General features: G+C 41.6%; 3 protein-coding genes across 3 annotated transcripts in view; 2 read left to right on the top strand and 1 right to left on the bottom strand.

The window, feature by feature from the left end:
* The first annotated feature begins 157 nt into the window (after window positions 1–157).
* The window catches only part of LOC116290229 (myosin-IIIb), a 27,688-nt gene continuing 5,694 nt past the window's right edge, over window positions 158–22,151 (top strand). The window contains exons 1-23 of the mRNA XM_089037985.1: window positions 158–329; window positions 516–581; window positions 1,097–1,227; window positions 1,759–1,861; window positions 2,373–2,475; window positions 2,555–2,711; window positions 9,302–9,401; window positions 9,789–9,911; window positions 10,524–10,632; window positions 11,148–11,267; window positions 11,578–11,678; window positions 11,870–11,956; window positions 12,754–12,819; window positions 13,579–13,695; window positions 14,040–14,151; window positions 14,493–14,554; window positions 14,812–14,877; window positions 15,591–15,671; window positions 15,943–15,981; window positions 16,110–16,195; window positions 16,817–16,912; window positions 21,527–21,618; window positions 21,888–22,043. Of these exons, the coding sequence (XP_088894111.1) occupies window positions 219–329; window positions 516–581; window positions 1,097–1,227; window positions 1,759–1,861; window positions 2,373–2,475; window positions 2,555–2,711; window positions 9,302–9,401; window positions 9,789–9,911; window positions 10,524–10,632; window positions 11,148–11,267; window positions 11,578–11,678; window positions 11,870–11,956; window positions 12,754–12,819; window positions 13,579–13,695; window positions 14,040–14,151; window positions 14,493–14,554; window positions 14,812–14,877; window positions 15,591–15,671; window positions 15,943–15,981; window positions 16,110–16,195; window positions 16,817–16,912; window positions 21,527–21,618; window positions 21,888–22,043 (2,284 nt within the window). The 5' untranslated portion in view covers window positions 158–218. The remainder of the gene's footprint in view (window positions 330–515; window positions 582–1,096; window positions 1,228–1,758; window positions 1,862–2,372; window positions 2,476–2,554; window positions 2,712–9,301; window positions 9,402–9,788; window positions 9,912–10,523; window positions 10,633–11,147; window positions 11,268–11,577; window positions 11,679–11,869; window positions 11,957–12,753; window positions 12,820–13,578; window positions 13,696–14,039; window positions 14,152–14,492; window positions 14,555–14,811; window positions 14,878–15,590; window positions 15,672–15,942; window positions 15,982–16,109; window positions 16,196–16,816; window positions 16,913–21,526; window positions 21,619–21,887; window positions 22,044–22,151) is intronic.
* On the bottom strand, window positions 17,375–19,448 carry LOC148906672 (uncharacterized). The gene is made up of 2 exons (XM_089037987.1): window positions 18,833–19,448; window positions 17,375–18,744 (listed from the first exon to the last, which is right to left on the bottom strand). Exons 1-2 carry the CDS (start codon window positions 19,144–19,146, stop codon window positions 18,525–18,527), a joined length of 534 nt encoding a protein of 177 aa, XP_088894113.1. The 5' UTR covers window positions 19,147–19,448; the 3' UTR covers window positions 17,375–18,524.
* On the top strand, window positions 19,502–21,043 carry LOC148906671 (uncharacterized). The gene is made up of 2 exons (XM_089037988.1): window positions 19,502–20,042; window positions 20,183–21,043. The coding sequence occupies exons 1-2, from the start codon at window positions 19,987–19,989 to the stop codon at window positions 20,526–20,528; spliced, it is 402 nt and encodes a 133-aa protein (XP_088894114.1). The 5' UTR covers window positions 19,502–19,986; the 3' UTR covers window positions 20,529–21,043.

The following is a 22,151-nucleotide window of genomic DNA, read 5'->3' as shown; positions in this document are numbered from 1 at the left end:
AAGCAGCATCACTTCAGTGTATTCGCGCACGGCTGACTAGATTCAACAGAGGATGTCACAAAACTCATTTTAAAAGAGAATAATTAATAGCGTTTTCCCAAAAAAACAATGATGTCAATGAAAACAAGACTTAAAAATTTGCATAATACTGTGGAATCGTTCACTGAACCTGAGCGGAACTATTTTAAAAGTCCAATTTTATACTTCATTCCTTCAAAATGGCGTCGAAGTTTGGAGGGAAGGCGGACGATTTGGCGACTTTGCCGAAATTAGATGCTCAAATAATTTTACAGGAACTTAGACAACGTTATTCGCAGGATAAAATCTATGTAAGAGCTACTATTGTATCTAAAGAAAATCAGTTTAAGTAGTTTTTAGAGATGAGGGCGTGAAAAAAGTTTATAAACTTCCCGACCTTGAGCTTAGTTTTACTACGATGGATAAAAGAATATTCAAGAACAAGTTTGTGCCAATTTGTCGTTTAATAATTCAATATTTTGACAATTTTTTTGTAGACATATGTTGGAGATATTTTGATTGCTGTCAATCCGTTCAAGACTCTGGATATTTATAATAAAAAGGTGAGTTAAAGTAAACTTAACTAAAGATAAATATTTGTGATTGTCCTTTGTGAATATTATTAGTGTAAGCTTTATATGTTTGCTGGGTTTGATATTATTTGATTTTAGTGTTAGTGGAAAGAAAAGATAAAAAATTATGCTTGAATTTTTAAAATATTAATCATCAAGTTAATCGTAATAAGGGACCGATCGTTTGACATGTCGCAGGGGGAGGGGGGCAGTGGTTAAGTCTGGAAAAAAGACACAATGCAATTTGAAACTTCCTAAATATATGTAACTTAAAAATGTATCCTTTCTTCTTCTTCTTCCTTATTTATAAAGCTCAGTTCAGAGCCAATACTTTGAAATTGCAAAAAATGACTTTCAGTTGATTCTGAAAATTGTACCCCCTTCTAAAATTAACCCATCCCCCCCCCCCCACAACATAACTGAAACATTTGGTCCCTAAATAATATATGTTCCTATACTTGTGCATACAAGTAAAAAAAATTCATTATGATGCAATGATTAATTAGGTTTCCAACAAGTACAAAGAAATTGTGAAATCATCAGAGCCTCCTCATATCTATGCAGTTGCTGATGCAGCATATCAGGCGGTACTCGGTAAAGGTGTTGCTAAACCACAACACCAGTGCTGTGTTATCAGGTAACAATCTATCCTCAGCCTCCCTTCCCTGATCCTTGAAGGTTTTGATAGTTTGTAGTATATATAGCTCATGGGTAGTGACCAATGACTACTCTAATTGTCTGCAAAAATATCCATAACATATTATCCCCACCCATCCCTCCCTGACCAGTTGTTGTTGTTGGCAATGAATGTCCATCATCTGTGAATGTCTATGACATGTTTTCCCCACCCACCCCTCCCTGTCCAGTTTTTTTGTTGGCAACACATGTCCATCATCTATGAATGTCCATGCCATGTTTTTCCCACCCACCCCACCCCACCTCTCCCTGACCAATTCATTTTTTGTCTATGAATGTCTATGTTATATTATCCCCATCCACCCCTCCCTGAACAGTTCAGTTTTGTCTATGAATGTCTGTTATATTATCCCAATCCACCCCTCCCTGACCAGTTCAGTTTTTGTCTATGAATGTCTGTTATATTATCCCCATCCACCCCTCCCTGACCAGTTCTTTTCTCCATGTCATGTTATCTTCTGTTTGTTTACAGTGGTGAAAGTGGAGCAGGCAAAACAGAATCTACCAAGTTCCTGATCAGCCAAATTATTGAACTATCACAAGGGAACACTCAGCTTGAACAGCAGATCCTACAGGTACTGCACTAGTATCTTCATACTTCTTATCTTCATACTTCTTTCACCTACCTCCATCAGGGCCGTAGCCACAAGTATGGTTGGTCCAGTTTCAACCACACTACTTTTTAACTTCAGAACCATTTTCCCCCTTATAAAAAATATTCATTACACAAGTAAAGAAAAAACAGGACCACACCTTTTTTAAAAACTGGACTACTTACAGTCTGATTGGTGGCTACAGCCGGCCATGTAATAACTTCCAGAGTCTGGTTTTTTGATCAAAAATCAATACACACAGACTATAATTGGAAGTTTGATGCAGGTGTGCACCTAGGTAAGGGGTGCAGGGGAGAACCCCCCCCCCCTTCCCCAAAGATGAGCTGAGATCTACTGTATCGTTAATCCTTTGTGTTTATATCCTGATCATAAATGGTAAAATGGTATACCCTCTCCTGGATCCACCCATGTGATGGAAGTCAGAATATAATAATTAAGTAAAACAATGATCATACTTATCATTATATATTAGGTGAACTCACTGCTGGAAGCTTTTGGCAATGCTCAGACAGTGATGAATGACAATTCCAGTAGATTTGGGAAATACATACAAATAAAGTTCATAAATGGCTCAGGTAAACGAAAATGTATAAAATCAATAAAATATCCCAGAAGAAAACATCAATGACTGATCTATGTTATCTATCTTAACAGTTATTGGTGCTAAGATTTCTGAGTATCTTCTGGAGAAGTCTAGGGTGGCCATGCAGAATACTGGCGAAGAAAACTTCCACATTTTCTACTACATGTTTGCTGGTTTATCCCAACAAGAACTACAGAATTACCATCTGGGATCTCCCAATAAATACAAGTAGGTATCCTTACATATAGTACCTTGATCATCATCATCATCATATCACTTTATACAATGTCATCGGCCATTGTCATTAATTACTGTCATAGCTAAGGGATGGACCATTAGATTTTTGAGGAGGGGTGGGGTTGGGCAGAAACCCAAAAAATGTGAGCACAGTTTTAAAAAGTGAAAAAAAATCGTACATAAGTGTAACCGGCGGCAAGGCGCTCAGCTATGAATCAGATTGCAAGTGGTTTTGACAAAAGAATTTATTGAAAAATTCACACAACTTTACAATACATGAAAAAAAAACGGGAACGAGATTACAGGATATCTCTTTACATCGTAGAGAATTCCTTGTCTTGATATGTGCAACGTCTTCAAGAACTTTTACTACACTGATTTAAGCTTAGTTTGGGCCTACTTTTATGGGAAAACCTGCATTCTTAAGACCTTACACATCCTACGCAATGTTGCACGCCCTAGGCGCAAACAGGATGTCCCAAACACGAACTTACGTAAACAAGCGCCAAACCTAGGCATGACTCACTGTAATGTAATTACGTACGGAAATTATTTCTTGCTTACGCATTTTCCACGCAAACAGTTAACTAAAGAATTACATTCCTATGTGTACATGAGGCATTCCTAATTAAAAATATAGATTTATGACTAAATAATTACTGCCCAAAATAGTGTCTTTTGACTCTGTCACACTTGCCCCTCCTTTTTGTTTGCTTCGTCCTCGAGCAAATTCAGGAACAATGATACGCAGGTGGACTCGTCAGTGCTGAAGTGCGGATCTTGGAAGATTATAGAGGTTGCTGTGTTGGCCTGCCGTTGTCCTTGTGGAACGTCGGAGTACAGGTGCAGCCAGTTCTTCCTCAGACGCATCATCACTATCATCATCATCAGGTTCAGCTGGTTCTGTCATTGGTTGAAAGGCGATTGTCATTCCTCCAATGTCATCTTCTTCATCTGATGATTCTGGCGATGCAGTACATGTTTGTCTAGACCTGTCAGCTTGCTTGTGTCGTCCTCGTATCTCCAGCATTGGTCTTGGACACACTTGCATTTCTCCTTGACTAACAACTTTATCTCCTCCATGTCCATCAGCTCTTTCAACGACATATGTATTGTTGTCTCTTCGTTCGACGATTTTGTACACTTGGTTGTCCCATTTATCTTGAATCTTGTTTCTTCCTCTGACTTTACGGTTGCGAAGGAGTACTCGCTCTCCAACTTGTAGTGGTTCGGCCAGTGCTCTGCCCTTCTGGTCATGGATCTTCTTTCTGACGGTAGCAGCTTCCTTCAAGTTTTGTGTCACAGTGGTATAAGCTTCTCGTAGACGAGTCTGGTGCTTGGTAATCCATTGCTGGTTGTCTACTGTCACTTGTCTGTCATCATCAGGAAGTAGAATGTCCAGAGGTAGCTTTGCATCTCTACCAAACATCAGGTAGAAGGGTGAGTATCTAGTCGTTGCATGTGGCGTAGCATTATAGGCGTAACATAACTCTTTCAGGTGTTCAGGCCACCTTCTTTTCTTTTCTGCTGGTAGAGTTCTTAGAAGCTCATGTAGTGTACGGTTGAATCTTTCGCACTGCCCATTTCCTTGAGGATGATAGGGGGTTGTCCTTGACTTCTTAATTCCATACACTGCACACAACTCCTTGACTAGTTCTGCCTCAAATGACTTGCCTTGGTCAGAGTGTATTCTTTGGGGGATTCCATACACAAGGAACCATTCTTTAATCAGGGTCTTGACTACGGTTGTAGCTTTCTGATCACGGGTAGGTACAGCAATTGTAAACTTTGTGAACACATCTGTTAACACGAGGACATTTTCTCTTCCATCTGTTGCAGGCTCAAGCAAGGTAAAATCCATCGCTAGCACTTCCAATGGCCTAGTAGCTAGTAGGCTGCCCATCGGTGTCTTGACTGGAAGGTAGGATCCTTTGGCAATGACACATCTTTCACAATTGGAGATCCATTGCTTCACATCTCCTTGCATACCGGGCCACCAACATCTTTTCCTCAAGAGCTGTTCTGTCCTGTCTTGTCCTTGATGTCCACATTGATCGTGCGCACCCTTCAGTACTTGTGATTTCATTGATGTGGGGAGTAGCAGTAACCGAAGCTCACTTCCCTGTCCGACTCCTGTACGGCGGTAGAGAACTCCATGGCTTTCCTCAATCCTGTTCCAGTGACTAAGCAACTTCCTTGTATCCCTTGTCTCTTGTTGGCTTTGCCTTTTACTTGGCCGACGTCCAAGGTTTCAGTAGTGGAGGAGACGACTGATACATGGGTCCTCCTGCTGTAGTCGTTGGATCTCTGTGAGAGGTGTGGTTGGGAATGAGGTTGCTTGCTCTTCCAGCGCACTTGTCTCTGTGTTGCTTATGAACGCTGCTGATACCATCAAATGTTGACGTACCTCTTCTGGTAGGTCTGTAGTATTGGTAGAGTAGGCTAGGGTGCTTCTTACTTCAACTGTGGTTGGTTCTTCATCTCGGTTGATGCGACTTAGAGCATCTGCATTCTGATTGTGACGTCCAGGGCGATACTTGATGGTGAAGTTGAAGTTTGCTAACTCTGCAGCCCACCTCTGCTCCACAGCTTTCAGCTTACTCTTTGACTGTAGGTATGTCAGCGGGTTGTTGTCTGTGTAGACGACAAACTTCGATCCCAGCAGGTACTCCCTGAACTTCTCACATACAGCCCACTTCAAGGCTAGTAGTTCCAGCTTCCTCGATGAGTAGTTCTCCATGTTTCGCTCTCCACCTCTCAGGCCTCGGCTGGCATAAGCGATCACTTTGACTCTTCCGTCCTGTTCTTGGGACAGCACGGCTCCCAATCCTTCGTTGGACGCATCCGTCTCTAGGATGAAGGGCTTGGTGTAGTCCGGGTAGGCCAGCACTGGTGCTGAGGTTAGTAGATTCTTTAACTTGTTGAAGCTCTTTTGGCACTCTTCTGTCCACAGTACGCCAATCTGCTTCCGGGTGGTCATGTTACTTCCTCCGCTCCCGAGCTCAGCAACTAACTTGTGCAGCGGACCTGCCACTTGAGCGAACTTGGGGACAAATCTTCTGTAGTAAGACGCGAAACCAAGGAATGATCGCACATCGCGCACTGTCTGGGGAACTGGCCACTCGTTAACTGCCTTTGTCTTTTCAGGGTCTGTCTCGACACCGTCAGCAGAGACCACGTGCCCCAGGTAGGACACCCGATCTCTGAAGAGTTGACACTTGGCTGGTTCAACCTTTAATCCATGATGCTTCAGCTTACTGAATACCGTTTCCAACCGCTCAAGATGTTCTTCAATGGTGGATGAGAAGACTATGATGTCGTCCAGATAGACCATCAGGGTGCGAAGTATGTCCTCTCGGAAGACTCCTTGCATCAACCTTTGGAAGGTCGCTGGGGCATTCTGTAGTCCAAACGGCATCCGAGTGTACTGAAACAAACCCATGGGCGTTGTGAACGCAGTCTTGTGCTGATCATCAGGATGGACTTCAACTTGATTGTAGGCTGATGCCAGATCTATGGTGGAAAAGTACTTTGCGCCACGCAGTGCCTCCAGTGATTCCTCTATCCTTGGTAGGGGGTACTGATCACGCTTGGTTTTCTGGTTCAGCTTCCGGTAGTCGACGCACATCCTCAAGGCTCCAGACTTCTTTCGTACAAGCACTATTGGGGAGGCATAGTTACTCTCACTTGAACATATCACTCCTTTTTCTAGCAAGTCTTGTAGATGCTGTTGCACCTCCTGGTATTGGTTTGGAGGAATCCTTCTGTAACGCTCTGTGACAGGCACATCATCGTCTGTGTAGATGCGATGATATGTTGTCTTTGTACAGCCAAGGTCCTCCTTACATGAAGCGAACACCTCTTCATTTCTTTCGAACATCTGGAGAGCTTTCTCCCTCTGAAGTTCCGTCCCGGGGAAATGTTCCAGGGTAATCCCGTGAGGGGGTGTCTGTATCCTTTGCCAACGTACTTTGCCCACAGCTTCCCGTTGGGGTGGCATCTGAGGGTCAGCACTAAGGTTACAGCACACTGTCACCATGTTATTCTCGTGTAGGAACTCCAACTGCTCTCCTCTCTTGACCATCTCTCCCTCTCGCACAATTCCAATCCGCGTCCTCGGCTTTAGCCATATGTCCTTTGCCGTCTGGTTGGCAACTCTGACATAGTAACACGTCTTGGTAGTATCCACGAGAGTACTGGCCACGGTGAGGTTTCCTTCTACTGGTACACCAAGGGGTTCGATCACAGCATCAGTGCCCCATGATGGGCCTGTGACCAAGATATCAGATTCTGTGAAAGCAGGGACCCAGACTTTGTCTGAGCCGGCTACTTTCACGAACCCAGTTTTACGTTTACTCTTCTTCTCTTCATCTTGCAGGATCTGTTGGTATTGGGGCACCTGCCCAAGAACGTTGGTTCCCAGTAGGCCAGGTACCCTCCTCTGCATTACTGTAGTGGCTGCTGTGTCCTTCGTGATGAAGATGCCGCACCCAGGGACCACCACTCCTCCGATCTCTACTGTAGCGACGATATATCCAATGTAAGGGATGTCCAAACCGTTAGCTCCTCGCAGCTGCAGTAATCTTGTTTCAGGGTGTAGGTCTCCTAGGGTTGGCTGTAGCTTTTCCCTGTAGAACGACTCGGTGATGAGGGTAACCATGGAGCCCGTATCCACTAAGCTTTTCACAGGTACTCCGCCAATCCTCGCCACCACTGTGGGACTTGTCCCGACAAACTTTTCGTTCTGAAAAAGAGAATTAGAGCCACTACAGTTCCTCTCCACGGCGTGGCTCACTGCCGTGGAGAGCTGGAGTTTGACTCCTTCTGTGGTGCTGCTGGTGCCTTGTCTTTCAGGGGCTTTGGGCAGTTCGGCCGAAGATGTCCAAGCTCGTGGCAGTTGTAACATCTCCTCGGACCACGTGGGGGACTTCGTGGTGGTGATGGGCTTGCTAACTTCATGGTAAGTTGGGTTAGCAGCTTCTGCTGCTCATCCAGCAATTTTTGTTGCTGCATGAGCCTCTCCACCAGGGCCTTCTGTCCTGCTGCAAGCTCTTGGATGGCATTTACTTGGTTGCTCTCCACCAACACCTCCTTGGCCGCTGCATGGCGATGTGCTCCTCTATCTGTGTCTTCCGAGCTACGATAGGCCTCTTGCCTCACCTCGTTGAAGGTCTTCTCGGGATGTTCTCTGATATAGCGCTTGAGATCCCTGCGCAACAGGTTGTCACGCAAGTTCTCAACGAATGTGTCTCTGAGGTTCTGGTCCTTGTTTTCCAGGGCTCCTACGTGTACTCTGGTTATGTGCTCCGCCATTGACATCAGGGCATGGGCAAAGTCCTGGATGGGCTCTCTGTCACCTTGTTTTCTGGCGAAAAACCTCTGGAGAAGCTGGGTCTTGGTGAGCTTCTCCCCGAAGACGTCTCTTAGAATCCTGAAGAAGCCATCCGGGTCTGTCCAGTCATCCACAGGCCTTAGTCGAACTTCATCTCGAGCCGCACCTTCTAAGCTATGGTACAGGAAATCCACCGCCTCTTGATCAGTTAACTTCTGGGCAGCCACAGACCTCTGTGCATCCGCTATCCAGTCTTCAAGCACCTTGTCGTCTCTGCCACCAGCATACTTTCTCAGCTTCTTCTCCCTTGGCACTGTCACTTGTACCACTGGTGCAGGAACAGGTTGGGCAGGGGGTCCTCCTTCAGCCTGCATGCCATCCAGCTGTGCCTTGAGTGCAGCCAATTGCTCTGTGAGTGCAGCCACAGCTTCTTCCGCCATGATTTCAATCTCGTTCCCGTTGGTAAATAATCAGTAACTACTAATGTCAACTTTCTTGCAATCCCACTTCTGACACCAAAAATGTAACCGGCGGCAAGGCGCTCAGCTATGAATCAGATTGCAAGTGGTTTTGACAAAAGAATTTATTGAAAAATTCACACAACTTTACAATACATGAAAAAAAAAACGGGAACGAGATTACAGGATATCTCTTTACATCGTAGAGAATTCCTTGTCTTGATATGTGCAACGTCTTCAAGAACTTTTACTACACTGATTTAAGCTTAGTTTGGGCCTACTTTTATGGGAAAACCTGCATTCTTAAGACCTTACACATCCTACGCAATGTTGCACGCCCTAGGCGCAAACAGGATGTCCCAAACACGAACTTACGTAAACAAGCGCCAAACCTAGGCATGACTCACTGTAATGTAATTACGTACGGAAATTATTTCTTGCTTACGCATTTTCCACGCAAACAGTTAACTAAAGAATTACATTCCTATGTGTACATGAGGCATTCCTAATTAAAAATATAGATTTATGACTAAATAATTACTGCCCAAAATAGTGTCTTTTGACTCTGTCACATAAGAAAAGTGCCAGAAAAATTCCAAGGTATGTCCTGCACAGCCATGAGGCATAAAAACAAATTCCTGCACAAAATAAATTGCCCACCCCCCTCAAAAATCTAATGGTCCGTCACTAATAATTATCATCAAACATCATTGTAGTCTTTAATGCTCTCATCAAATTCATCTCAATCAATTGTCAATTATAATGCTTGATTTTTTGTTAAATCTTTACAGTTTCTTTACTAATGGCTTCAAAAATAAAGATGTTAAGAAGAACAAAGAATTGTATGACACACTCATGAATGCTGTTGACTTGGTGGGGTTTATGGAAGAGGTAAGAAAACATAGCTGATGTGTTGTGACTCCTTATCCTCTTCCTCATCCTTCTGCTTCTCCTTCTCTTAAGGGAAGCATGAGTGGTGACTAGCGGTGAGAGGACTCACTTCTTACCAATGCAACCTGGGTTTGAGTCCCAACAAGCTCAGTGTTGTACGTGAGTTGAGTTGTTTGTTGGTTCTCTCCTGTGCTTCAAGGGTTTTCCAGTTTGTCCGGTTTTCCTTCCTCTTCAAAAACCAACTACTAAATTCTAATTCGATCCTAGGAGATATTCACGATAGGGCTAACCTCAATATCTCCTTTTGCACTCACTGATGCGAATAAATTAGTTTTTTTAAAACTAAAGCCTATATTTATTATTTATTTTTTATTAATGTTTTGCTAGGAACAAACTAACATGTTCCAGATCTTGTCGCTGGTGTTAAACATGGGAAATATTGAGATAGAAGAAGGAGAAGATGATGGAGCTGTGACAATGGACAAACAGGAAGAGCTCAAGATAACAGCAGTAAGTACAGAATGAGTAAGAATAAAAACACTTGTTGTTATGGTAATGCCAGTGGCAACAATGAAAGCATTGTCTATCAAGTCTTAATGTAGTCAGCCAAAACTGAGTATTGTAAAAGTGAATATTAGCTGACTAAGCAGCAGCAGCAACAATAACAAAAGTAGCAGCAACAGCAACAGCAGCAACAACAGCAGCAACAATGACAGCAGCAGCAACAACAACAGCAGCAACAGCAGCAGCAGGAACAGCAACAACAGCAACAGCAGCAACAGCAGCAGCAGCAGCAACAACAGCATCAACATCAATAGCATCCGCAACAACAAAAATAGCAGAAATGTATTGCCTGCAACAATAGAAACAGAAACCAGCCTCCATCTTCCAAATGAAGACAAGCAGTACTTCATCTGCTACAAGCAATATTTATAAGCCATCACTACTTAAAATGAATATCTACAGTAATGTAAAATATTATAGCCATAACACTTACTAATCAAATTACCTAGAATATTAAGTTTTCAGCATGATTGGTAACAAAAATGATACCAACTGACACTTACATTTGAAAATTTTCTCTTTTTTTACAAATCGTTTTTCCTGTCGATTATCTTCTAGCAACTCCTGGGTACAGACCCGGAGAAGCTCAGCAGTGTATTAACCTCCACCACGACTGTAACTCGTGGAAGTCTTATCAGAAGAAGGCTTCATAAGCATCAAGCTTTAGGTGGGTCAGCAACATCTGATATGTGTGGGCTACCTGTGGATTGGAGCATATTCCACAGGGAGCCTATTAGGAAACTTTTGTATTGACCAAATCCACTTGGGCGAAATGTTTTGCCCATTTCTACATGTCACTCTCTTGAGAATAAGATTCTTTGTTTGATTTGTATCCATATTCATGTGTCTTCTCATGTGCAACCATTAAGCAAAGAGATTATACTCTAGGGAATGACATGTGGTATGAAATGGGAAAACATTGGATTAGGTCTATTAAGCTCTTTCATAGATGGTCGGTCTGTCCATTTTTCTCCCATTCTTTCATTTTTTCTCAGTAAAGAAATTAATCATTTCCCTCCCATTTTTTTGCTTTTTTGTCAGACATCAAATTTTCCTTCAATTTTTTCATTTCTCCCATTCTTTCATTTTTTCTCACCAAAACATTCCCTCCCATTTTTCACATTTTTATAGTATTATTCATAGCAACTATTTTAGAATATAACAGTGTTTTTTTTGTCATAGATGTGCGAGACGCCACTGCTAAAGCCCTGTATGGTCGCCTATTCAGCTGGATAGTCAACAAGATCAACCATCTACTAGCGCCACCTGCATTGGCCCAAGGGACAAGGGTCATGGAAATAGGTAATATAATGATGAACCCTGTGCTTTGACATCTAATTTTTCTCAAGTTTCCTGACCTAGGATTCCCTTTTCTCTAAAATTAGCTCGATCAGTATTTTTCATTTTAGAAAATGTTTTATTCACTTGTTTACTACCATTATCATTGAAGTGCGACCCGGTCTCGTTTGCCGGCTAGCATTTCAACGACCATCAGTCAAAGAACTAGTTCTTTAATTGACAGTCACTGAAATGCTAGTCGGCAAACGAGACATAGAGCTTTGTGGGTCGCACTTCAATGATCGTAGCAATTTAAGGTGTCATTGTCTTTCAGGAATCTTGGATATTTTTGGGTTTGAGCATTTTGAGCACAACAGCTTCGAGCAGTCATGCATTAATCTGGCCAATGAACAGTTACAGTTCTTCTTTAATCAGGTATCACGTGACTTAGGAATTATATACCCTTCTGCTGCTTTCAATTCTGACTCCGTTTTCTGGTTTTCACTTCTTCATAAGCTGCTTCTTCTTCTGACCATTCCATCGCAATTAAGACTCCTAAAAGCCACTTGCACAAGCCGTAAGTCCTATATTTTTATTTACCAACTGTGTTGGCATTTGGTTTGCAGCATATTTTCATGTGGGAACAAGAAGAGTACAAGAAAGAAGAAATTGATTGGACGACCATCACGTTCGAAGACAACAAACCTGTTTTGGTAAGATCTTTTGTTCCATCTTCGCTCATTGCACCAAAAAAACAACAACAACAACAAACAAACAAACAAAATAGAAAAAGCCCCTGTATGTTTCTGTGCATCTGTGCGATGTTTTCGATTGCCTCTAACTTTAAAACCATTTTTAACCTAAAAAGTTTTTGGGAAAGCCAATGACACATACGCGAGTTTACATTCCATTGCTACCCCGAAACCCCCCATACCCCCCCCCCCTCGAACCCCCCCCCCCCCCTCGAACGAACGAGAGCACGTGAAAACAAGTTCCTTTTTTTGATCAGCATAGTCCAGAACTGGACCCACTTTTATCTCCTCGAGTGCGCGACGAAGTAAACTGAACGAGAACTGGGACGAGTAAAAATAAAAGTTTAAATTTTTTCAATTTTCTTCGGAATATATACACGCCGCATACCTAGGCATAATTAGTGATTGAGAAAAGTATTGGTCGATATCTGTGGAGCTTACCATTTAAACCAATCCATCCGGTTAAAAAATTCATTTGCTAATTATAAGAAAAGAGCGGGAAAAGTGGATTACCTCAATCTGAAGACTGAGTTTTCTGGAACTCTCCAAACGGAATGATATATACCATTTGTCTTCCAACCAGAATTTCCGTTTTTTCCGGGAAAATGATAAGCGCCCCCTGGACTAGGTTCAACAATGCTTGTCAAAATTCGTCTAGAAAAAGGAAAGGACTGAGGTTCATTTGCGGTCGCTTACCTCGCAGCAGTATAAAACATTAAAGAAATACAGTATATGTTAAATGGCCTCTTTCTTTCCAGGACTTGTTTCTCAACAAACCAATTGGCCTCCTAGCTCTTCTGGACGAAGAAAGTCACTTCCCACAGGTAAGTTTGTGATTCAATATTCTCAGGATTGATTCTACTTAAAGTGAATAGTTGAATAATAAAATAATTTTTTCTATGTTTGGTCAAATCCAACTAGTGGTTATAATCATCCACGCTGCGTTCTGATTGGATGAGCTACTATGTATAGTATGTAGAAATGCAGCATTAAGGGACGCAGGTTTATGCATCGACCATTCACACAAACATTTCATCGTATCTGTATCTCAATAGCCCCTTGGATGTGATGTCAAAGCAGCTCAATTTGGAGGACAAAACAAAAGAATTTCAATCTTCTGTGAATCGGAACCCTATTGTTATGTCCTCCAAATTGAGCTGCATTCCAACGTGCTGCAAGGGGTCTATAAACCTCTTTACCTTGGACGTAATGTTTTCTCATTTCAGAACAAATATCATTCTCTTGAGGATAAGATTCTTTGTTTAAATTGTATCTATATTTATGTGTCTTCTTACCATGTGCAACCGTTAAACAAAGAAACGATACTGTAGGAAATGACACATGGTCTGAAATGGGAAAACATTATGCCCAAGGTAAAAAGGTATTTAGTTAACGTAACCCCTGCAAACAAGTAAAACAAACTTGTTACAGGAGTAACTAAGTAGGCTGTAGTGGTATTTTGTCAAGGAACTAGATCAGTCAAAACGTTTGGGGGGGGGGGGGGGGAGGGGGGGGGAAGGCATTTTTTCCCACTGGAATTTCTTTTTGATTTAACACTTTTATCTGTGGTTTTGTTATCCTAGAGTACAGACCAAACCTTTGTGCAGAAGCTGATCAAGAACTGTGGAAAAAGCAAGCACTTGGTGACCTCAAACAAATCACGACTCGAAAAATTTACTATCCTGCATTACGCTGGCAAGGTATGTTCTTCACAGGGTGTCTAGGAGTTTAGTGCTAATGCTAAGATTCTTACGAGCTGAAAACAAGCACCAACGTTACTGTGTCAAACCTACTAGACTATAATATGTTGAAGTGTATCTGTCTGTCTGATTGTGTCTATCTGTTTGATTGTGTCTGTCTGTCTGTCCGCCTGATGGTATTGTATGGTGTCTGTCTGTCTGTCCGCCTGATGGTATTGTATTGTGTCTATCTGTCCGCCTGATGGTATTGTATTGTCTGTCTGTCTGTCCGCCTGATGGTATGGTATCGTGTCTGTCTGTCTGTCTGATGGTATTGTATTGTGTCTGTCTGTCTGTGTTTTTAGGTTGAGTACGACAGCATTGGTTTCCTGGAGAAAAACCGAGACACGTTACCAAACAGTGTAACAGAGGTGCTACAGAAGAGTGGCAATGAACTCATTTGCACCATCTTCACAGGTAAGGGGGCTTTCATTCATTAGCACATGGGGGGGGGGGGGGGGGGGGGAGGGTTGGCTAAATTGGGTGCGGGTTACGTTGTTTTGAGAAGGGGTTGGGGGGGGGGGGGGGGCTATCACAACTTTTTGACTATTGCAGGATTAAAAAGGGGAGTTATGCAATTGTTGATTCTGCTATGGAGGGGGAAGGGGGGTTGGGTGATGTTTGTAATGTGATTTTGCCAACCCCCATCTTACTACGCCAAGAACCAAGAACTATTTGTGAGCTAGCTGTGTTCTGACTTTGATCAGTGCCCAGATGTCTTTACAGGTTATCAATATAACGATTAAATGTTTATTTAGGATCGATAACTAGGACCGGTTCAATCACAGTTGGTAAACACGGACTGGACAACAGGAAGAGCGTAAGCCTTGTTTTATATTTTTACCTTGTTTTATTTATTTATGCAAGCAATATAATACTAAAGGCTGATTTACACGGTACAATTTTCTCTTACAACTGTCGCGCGCAACATGCTTACGCCACGTTTTAGCTGCCATTTACAGTCGTTTGCAGGTTTTATGGTCGATTTAAACAATGTTGTCAGCATGGGGCGGTTGCACGCGTTATGGAGGAAAAATTGTACCTTGCAAATGAGCCTTTTTTTGGCTGTTTTTTCAGCGCGTCAGTAAGCCGAGAGAGGGGAAGCCAGCTGCCAAGAAAGCAACAGTCTCTAGTCAATTTAGGGTAACTATTTTCTAACTATGTAGAAACGCACTTCGCAGACATTGCGAACCGTTACTGTGACGGTGCAGTTGTCTGTATTCTGATTGGGTGAGCAGTGCAAGCGATTGCAAGCTCTAAACCATGCGATACAGTTAATTGAAGGTGAGCAAGACAGTTGCTTTAACATACTGGTTTAATCAACAATCATCGTCTTCATTCATCACTCAACATCATCACCATCATTCATCATTATTATCATCAGTCATTCATCATTAACATCATCACCATCATATTATCATTCATTATTTACAGCATTGTTATCACCATCATTAGCAGCACTCCCATCATCAGTCATTCATCATTAACAATATTATCACCATCATCGACAGCATCACCATCATCAACAGAATCACCATCATCAACAGCATCACCATCATCAACAGCATCACCATCATCACCATCATCAACAGCATCACCATCATCAACAGCATCACCATCATCGACAGCATCACCATCATCAACAGCATCACCATCATCAACAGCATCACCATCATCAACAGCATCACCATCATCAACAGCATCACCATCATCAACAGCATCACCATCATCGTCATCAGCATCATGTTCTGCCCTTCACCACCATTATAACCACCACGATTATCATCATCAATTATTTATCCCCATCTCCACCATCATCTAACTTCACATTGTACAAATGCTTCTTTTTATGATAGACTTCTCTGACGATCTTGATGGGAAAGTTGACCGCTGCCAACCCTCATTTCATTCGCTGCATTAAACCCAATCACCTCAAGGTAGGCATGGGAGTCGGGAAGACTAGAGAATCCAGAGAAAAACCCTTGAATCAAGGGAGAGACCTAACAAACTCTACTCACATGTGATGCTGAGTTCAGGAATCGAAGTGGAGACCCCATAGGCGAGAGGCGAGAGTACCAACACTCGAACTACGACACCCTCAAAATTCATATGCCAGGTTGTGAGAAATGAGCGCTTTCAACGCGACGCCATCCATGCTTCTCAATTTGATTATTATTCTTAATTTTTTCTCACGGTTCTGTGTTTCAGGTGTCAAATGACTTCGATAACAAATATGTTGAAGATCAGGTTTGTAAAGAATAAAAATGTTTATTTGCTCTAGAGCCTGCTGCAGGGGCGTGGTTATGGGGCAGGGGTGTGGGGTTCTGGCAAACATAACTGCTTGTATAATGAATAGTCGTTTGTTTCTCTTATAGTTGAAGTATACCGGTGTGTTGGAAACTACGCGTATCCGCCGTGAAGGGTACCCTGTGAGGCCGACGTTCAGCGAGTTTGTTGACAGGTAGAGAAATAACTATCTAATTGCTGGGTTTCAAGCAGCTGATTAAAGTCATTGAATCTCATGATCTGCTTCAAATGTGTTGTCAAACACTGACCACCATTTGCTGTCAACTACAAAGAATTCTATATACAACTTGTGTTTTAGCAGACGAGCATTCTGCATAGCAATAGTAAATGTTGCTATTTCTGCTTTTCTTGTTGTTGCTGCTGTTGTTGTCATTGTTGTTGTTGTTTTCATCGCTGCTGTTTTTGTTGCTGCTGTTGCTGCTGCTGTTGTTAATGCTGCTGTTGTTGTTGCTGTTGTTGGTGTTGTTGGTTCTGATCTTGTTGTCATTGCTGTTGTTGTTTTCATCGCTGTTGTTGTTGCTGTTGTTGGTGGTGCTGTTAGTGCTGTTGTTGCGGTTGTTGGTGCTGTTGATGGTGCTGTTGATGGTGCTGTTGATGGTGCTGTTGTTGTTGCTGTTGTTGGTGCTGTTGTTATTGTCATTGTTGTTGTTTTCATCGCTGCTGTTGTTGTTGCTGCTGCTACTGCTTGGTTTTTTTTCTTCCAAATCTTCCTCTACTAAATATCGTAATCATAAACTATTTCTACACGTGGATTGTTCGTACATGTCTATTCCAGCTTTAAGATGATCGCGTATGATCCATTCCTCAAGCCAAGCGAGTCAAGCTGTCGTAAGATCCTCAAGAAGTCCAAGTTGAATGACTGGCATATTGGGTAAGTTGATAAGACAGTCCATTGCTCACAACTGGGTGTCGTACTCTCTGACATAGCATCTCATTTCGTGTCAGATACCAGTCAAATACTAGGGTTTTACGCCATTTATTTTTAAATTTCGCAAATCTGTCCTGATGTCAGAAACAAGGCCAAACACTACATTTTATTCCTAAGGAGTCTTCAAGGAGCAGGCGTAGCTCAGTTAGTTACTCCGCGGCCTTCAGAGCTACAGGTCCACTGTTCGATCCTTAGGTTGTCCACGTCTGATTTGACTTCTCTGTTCTGTGCAGCTTTAGCTTTAAATACCCTTAATAAAGAGCACTGATAGTTTGAGGAGGTAGAGTACACCTTTGAGCATGGGCTCCTAGTTCGGGAGATTTGGGAAACCAATCCCTACATTATCCAAGTAAAATAAATTACCTTAACAAAAAAAATTCCTGAGGTACAAAATAAAGAGTAGAGTAGAGTAGAAACCTTTATTTAAACAAAAAAGTATAAAAAAACAGGGTAGTCCATTCAGTGGCAAAATGCCCCTGCTATCAAAAGGAGCCCTGTTAAATACACATACACAACTTACAATAAATAGAAACTAAAAAGAGCTAATATGATTAAAATGTAATACTATTTACAATATAGTTTCAATACTAAATCTAATAATGTAAGTACCTAAAAGCTAATATATAAAGGGTTATTAGACCTTTCCCGAACTCGCCAGGGCGCCCACGGAACAAAGGCCAAAAGCCGAGACCGAAACCAAATAGACATTTCCGATTTAGCGGCATATGAGCGGAATAGGCATATACTAGCGGATAAGCATAAACCAGCGGAATAAGGCTAGAATCATCGTTATGACCAGAAAATTCAATCAAATAATGAAACAGCTTTCAGTAGACCTGTTCTATTTAACTTAAGGTATTGCACAATTAATATCTTTAACACAACCTGTTTTATTAGCTTAACTGACGAGCAGTGTGCTCGAGAATAAGATCTCGTCCCGTTGAAACGCATTTATATAAAAAAGTTGCGTTTATAATATACTAATGTAAATGCTGGCCCTTAAATTTATAAAAGGACTAAGAATGCTAGCATATAATGTAGAATACCACGACGGTTATTATTTTCGAGAAGTTTTCCTTCTGCATGGACACGTACGTATCGCTAACATATAGTTGAAATGTGGATGCCTACTGAGATTGTTCACTGCCTGTAAACACTTACTTCCCAACTCTGTACCCTCTCCTCTGCGGGGAAAAAACAGGATTTTATTCAAGTTCTCTGTTAGTTCTTCTACAGTGGAAAAGGCTGTGCACATAACCAATGCGTTGAAATTCAGAACAAAACAAGATATTTGAGAGATTCAGTAAACATCTCGTGTTTTCGACAAACATTTGTGCTACGCAAACGAAAAAAAAGCAAAAAGAAGTTGAAAATCTTTTCAAGAAGCAATAGATAAATAATGAAATAACCTTTGTCTTTGCTGAGAAGGTTTCTAAAAGGTACTAGTTAAATTACAGGGAAAGAACAAAAACCTGCTTATGCCGGCCAGAAAAAACGTGATGCTTAATGTCTATTTATTAATAACGTGAACAGAACTCATAAAGCCTATAAGGTGCTAGTCTTCATCTGACGAAGAATCTGTCACGTCAAGACCATGGACTGCCCTCCAGCTTTTTAATGCTTTCTGGTGCTCTCGTGCAGCACTTTGAGCCGCATCAAGAACGGTGGGGATTGCTTCGAGTAAGCTGTCCAGTTTTTTCTCTCTGGTGACCTGGGAGTTCCTAGATGACTTCAGCTTTTTACTTGACTTTGAGCTTTCATTGAGAGGTCTTTTCCTTAAAGGATAATAGCAAAATAAACGAGGTTTTATTATAAAATAGGTTTGAGAAACGTTCAAAGTAATTCTGTCTGCTTATAAATTACCTGTCTTCCATCCTCTCGCTTTGTCTTGTTTTCTTGATTCGTGTAAGGATGTCAGCAGGGTCGTCATTTGGTTCGTTCTTTTCTGCATCTAACACATAATTTGTTTCGCGATCATTGATAGCTCTGCAAATGTCTTCAACTTCTTCAGTATCTTTATTACAAGTTTCTTCCACACTGGATGCGGACGAGTATTCTTCATCAATTATTTTATTTGACGTGCTTGCTTCACTGGCATTCCTACCAGGAAATAAAAGAATCATCGCACTCCATATAATACCGTTATTGAGAGTCCTTTCTTCTTTGGTCAACAGCATTCTTACCTTGAAGGAAGAGCGTTGTTAAGCAGTTTAGTACCTCTCTTCCTTAATCGCTCCTGCAACACTTTGTTGGAATTTCCTTCTGCCAAATACTGATCACCTGCTTCTCCCAAAACCTCAACATGCCTTCTCATAAAACTCAAAACGCTTTTCCACTCTCTTCCACATGTTTGCACAGCTTGAAGAAGAAGAGTATCTTCGACTTGAGTGTAGTTTTTTCTTGGTTTTCTTTGCTTGTTGTTGTCCATCGCGCCTTTCTCACAGGATTAAGAAAAGTGAAAAGAGCCCTAAAAATTTGCACACGTGCACTGGTCGTAATGTTTTTTAAAAATATTTTTGTTTGGTTTCGTGATTGCGAACGAAAAAGTTGCATATATGTTTAATACACTACCTGTTTGCGTCAGTCAGCAATGGATGTCCCACCTTTCCCAATGTTTATTGTAGTAACCCTGCTGTCTATCTTTGCAGCTATAAAACTGAGTCTTCAAAGACCACAACGTTTGGTCCCTTTATTTCCTATGCATGTAATAGGGAACCTGCTCATCACACTCGTTGCGCTTGTCTCTACGGCACCAACGGGAACTAATCTCCTAGCCCGACTTTTTGGCAATCAGCTGCTTAACCATCGTAACAGTGGCAGAGTTGTTTATTGTTTAGCACGAAGACATCCACACATCTTTTGGTACATGACCGGGGAAACACTAGAATCCTTTGATGCTATCGTACGAAGAATTGGTATAGAAGTTACCAGTCCAAGACACACACCTCGGGTGCCAACTACAGGTAGAAGAAGAGTTTGTAATCTTGACTTATAGAGGTGACAAAAAGTACCATTTTATGAGTACACAACTAATTGTTGACGCAGATGGTTTGGTAGTACTCCTTGTAGCTGGGTACGTTTGCTATATAGTAGCGTTGTCATGTTGTGCTTAAGTATTTCGATCTAGCTGCTATTTTACTGCATATATAAACAAACACGAACATAAGCAAAATTTAGTACTACACGTATTCATAGTAAACAAACGTCTTGCAGATTTCCGGGGCATATGAACGATGCGGAGTCATACAGACGACTTCCTGCTATAGGCCATGGAAGAAGAAGGAATCTACCACGACGAGCAAGGCTGCTAGTTGATGGGGGATACGCTAACGCCCCACCTCTTATCCCTCCAAGGCGTATTGCTTACAACAGACGACAACAGAATGCCAACAGAGCGCTAAGGTCGCTTCGTATCCGCGTAGAGCACGCCATTGGATTCCTGAAAATGTACTCAGCGACCTCGGATATTTTTCGACACATAAGGCCATTTCAACCCTTTGTAATAGCAACTTGTGGTGCTCTTGCTAATAGAAGGAAAAGAATTCTAAAAACACTGTAATGTTATATATGTTCTTTTTGATATACTTTTCGGAAAAGTAAAACAAACTGGCGTAACACATGTTTATATTAGTGAGAGCAGAAAAATTCCTAGCTTAATACTGTAAACAAATCTCAAGATATGTTGATACTACTAGCCTTTACTAGTCAGTTGTGACTGTTTTGGTGCGTTGAATACAACAGGTGTATAATAAAGTTCATAAGTATATGACGTTTGGGACATTAGTTCTTCGTAGTAAGAGGATTGACTATTAAGGACCATAGTAGTAAGACGAAGGAGTAACGTAAGTAACAATAGTTACAAACTTTCTTACGCAGTTGTTATTTACCTAATAATACATTGTACTAGCTGAGAAAACAGTAAGATAAGGAGTTTTGAAAATTCTATTGGTTAAATCTGGAATAAAATGATGATAGCTCTTTTTAATTTATGCTATTCCGGTCGGATTATAGAATGCGGAATATACTTTCCCTATGCCGCTAAATCGGAAATGTCTAATCAAAGCCAACCTCGACCCGTGGCCATCACTCCGCGAGCATCCAAGCGAATCCGGGAAAGGTCCAACAACCATCAACTATGATCGTAGCCTATTAAAAATTATACATCCATGATAGTAAAATGATTTCTCAGCCAACTCGGACATTTACCCTTGGTAAATGTAACATATTGCTTTGTCTAGTGAACCTGTTGTGTATAGCATTATTAAAAGTAAAATAATTTCTGAAAAATTGCGGGCAACTAACCAAATAAAAGGGCTTTGGGAAGCAGGATTGGTGTTTCTGATAACATTTCTTTCACCTCGGGGGTCTTGGGCTCAATTCCTGGACTTTGCATCATATTGTGAGTAGATTTGTTAGGTCTTTCTCTTATGATTCAAGGTTTTTCTACTGGTCTTCGGTTTTCCTCACTCTGCAAGACCTAAAACGCCAATTCGATCTGGCAATCAGCCGCTTCATACTAGATCGGTGTAAAATAGCTTTTGTTCCTTTTCATTTCAGCAAAACTAAAGTCTTCCTGAAGTACTGGCAGACAGAGAAACTGGCCAAGATGCTTGAAGATGTGAACAAGTCTGTGATTCACATGCAGAAAGGTAAGTGTCAGAATGGTATGTCTGTCAACACCCAAACTAGACCAGAATGCACCTTTTTGGTACTGTTAACACCCAAACTACACCAGAATGCACCTTGTTGGCACTGTTTTAAACTTCCAAACTAGACCAGAATGCACCTTGTTGGTGCTGTTAACACCCAAACTAGACCAGAATGCACCTTTTTCGTAAAAGGAGTTTTTCATGTTTGTGTATACCAAGGAAAGATCACCTTCTCTGGGTGTTATTTGCTTATTATTCTTGCCTTTCAGCTGTTCGTGGTTTTCTGATCCGTCGTCGTTACAAGCGACTTCGCAAAGCCTCCAAAACAGACAAACTCACAGCAAAGACCTGTCTACAGTTAATCCACCTGCCGGGGCATGAGATTGATAAACAGATTGAGCTTCTTAGAAAAAAGAAGAAACTTGGTAAGGAACGGTAATCTAGTGGCTCCTGTAAATGACACGGTCTTTTTGTCCCCTTGAACCAGATTGGTTTAACCTATTTCGCTAATTTACTGTACTTTTGACTTTGCC

Source organism: Actinia tenebrosa, unplaced genomic scaffold (genome assembly GCF_029948245.1).
Source record: "Actinia tenebrosa isolate PJP-AT-01 unplaced genomic scaffold, QUT_ActTen_1.0 PGA_scaffold5__44_contigs__length_20552954, whole genome shotgun sequence".
NCBI classification, from domain to species: Eukaryota; Metazoa; Cnidaria; class Anthozoa; order Actiniaria; family Actiniidae; genus Actinia; species Actinia tenebrosa.
This window is presented reverse-complemented; position numbering and strand designations above follow the sequence as displayed.

What these genes read in the sequence shown, in the direction of transcription:
- LOC148906671 (XM_089037988.1), top strand. Translation starts at nt 19,987, where the DNA reads ATGAGTACACAACTAATTGTTGACGCAGATGGTTTGGTAGTACTCCTT. An exon ending in GTAGTACTCCTTGTAGCTGG is followed by an intron (nt 20,043 to 20,182) that starts GTACGTTTGCTA and finishes AACGTCTTGCAG; the next exon opens with ATTTCCGGGGCATATGAACG.
- LOC148906672 (XM_089037987.1), bottom strand. Translation starts at nt 19,146, where the DNA reads ATGCTGTTGACCAAAGAAGAAAGGACTCTCAATAACGGTATTATATGG. An exon ending in AGCGAGAGGATGGAAGACAG is followed by an intron (nt 18,745 to 18,832) that starts GTAATTTATAAG and finishes TTATCCTTTAAG; the next exon opens with GAAAAGACCTCTCAATGAAA.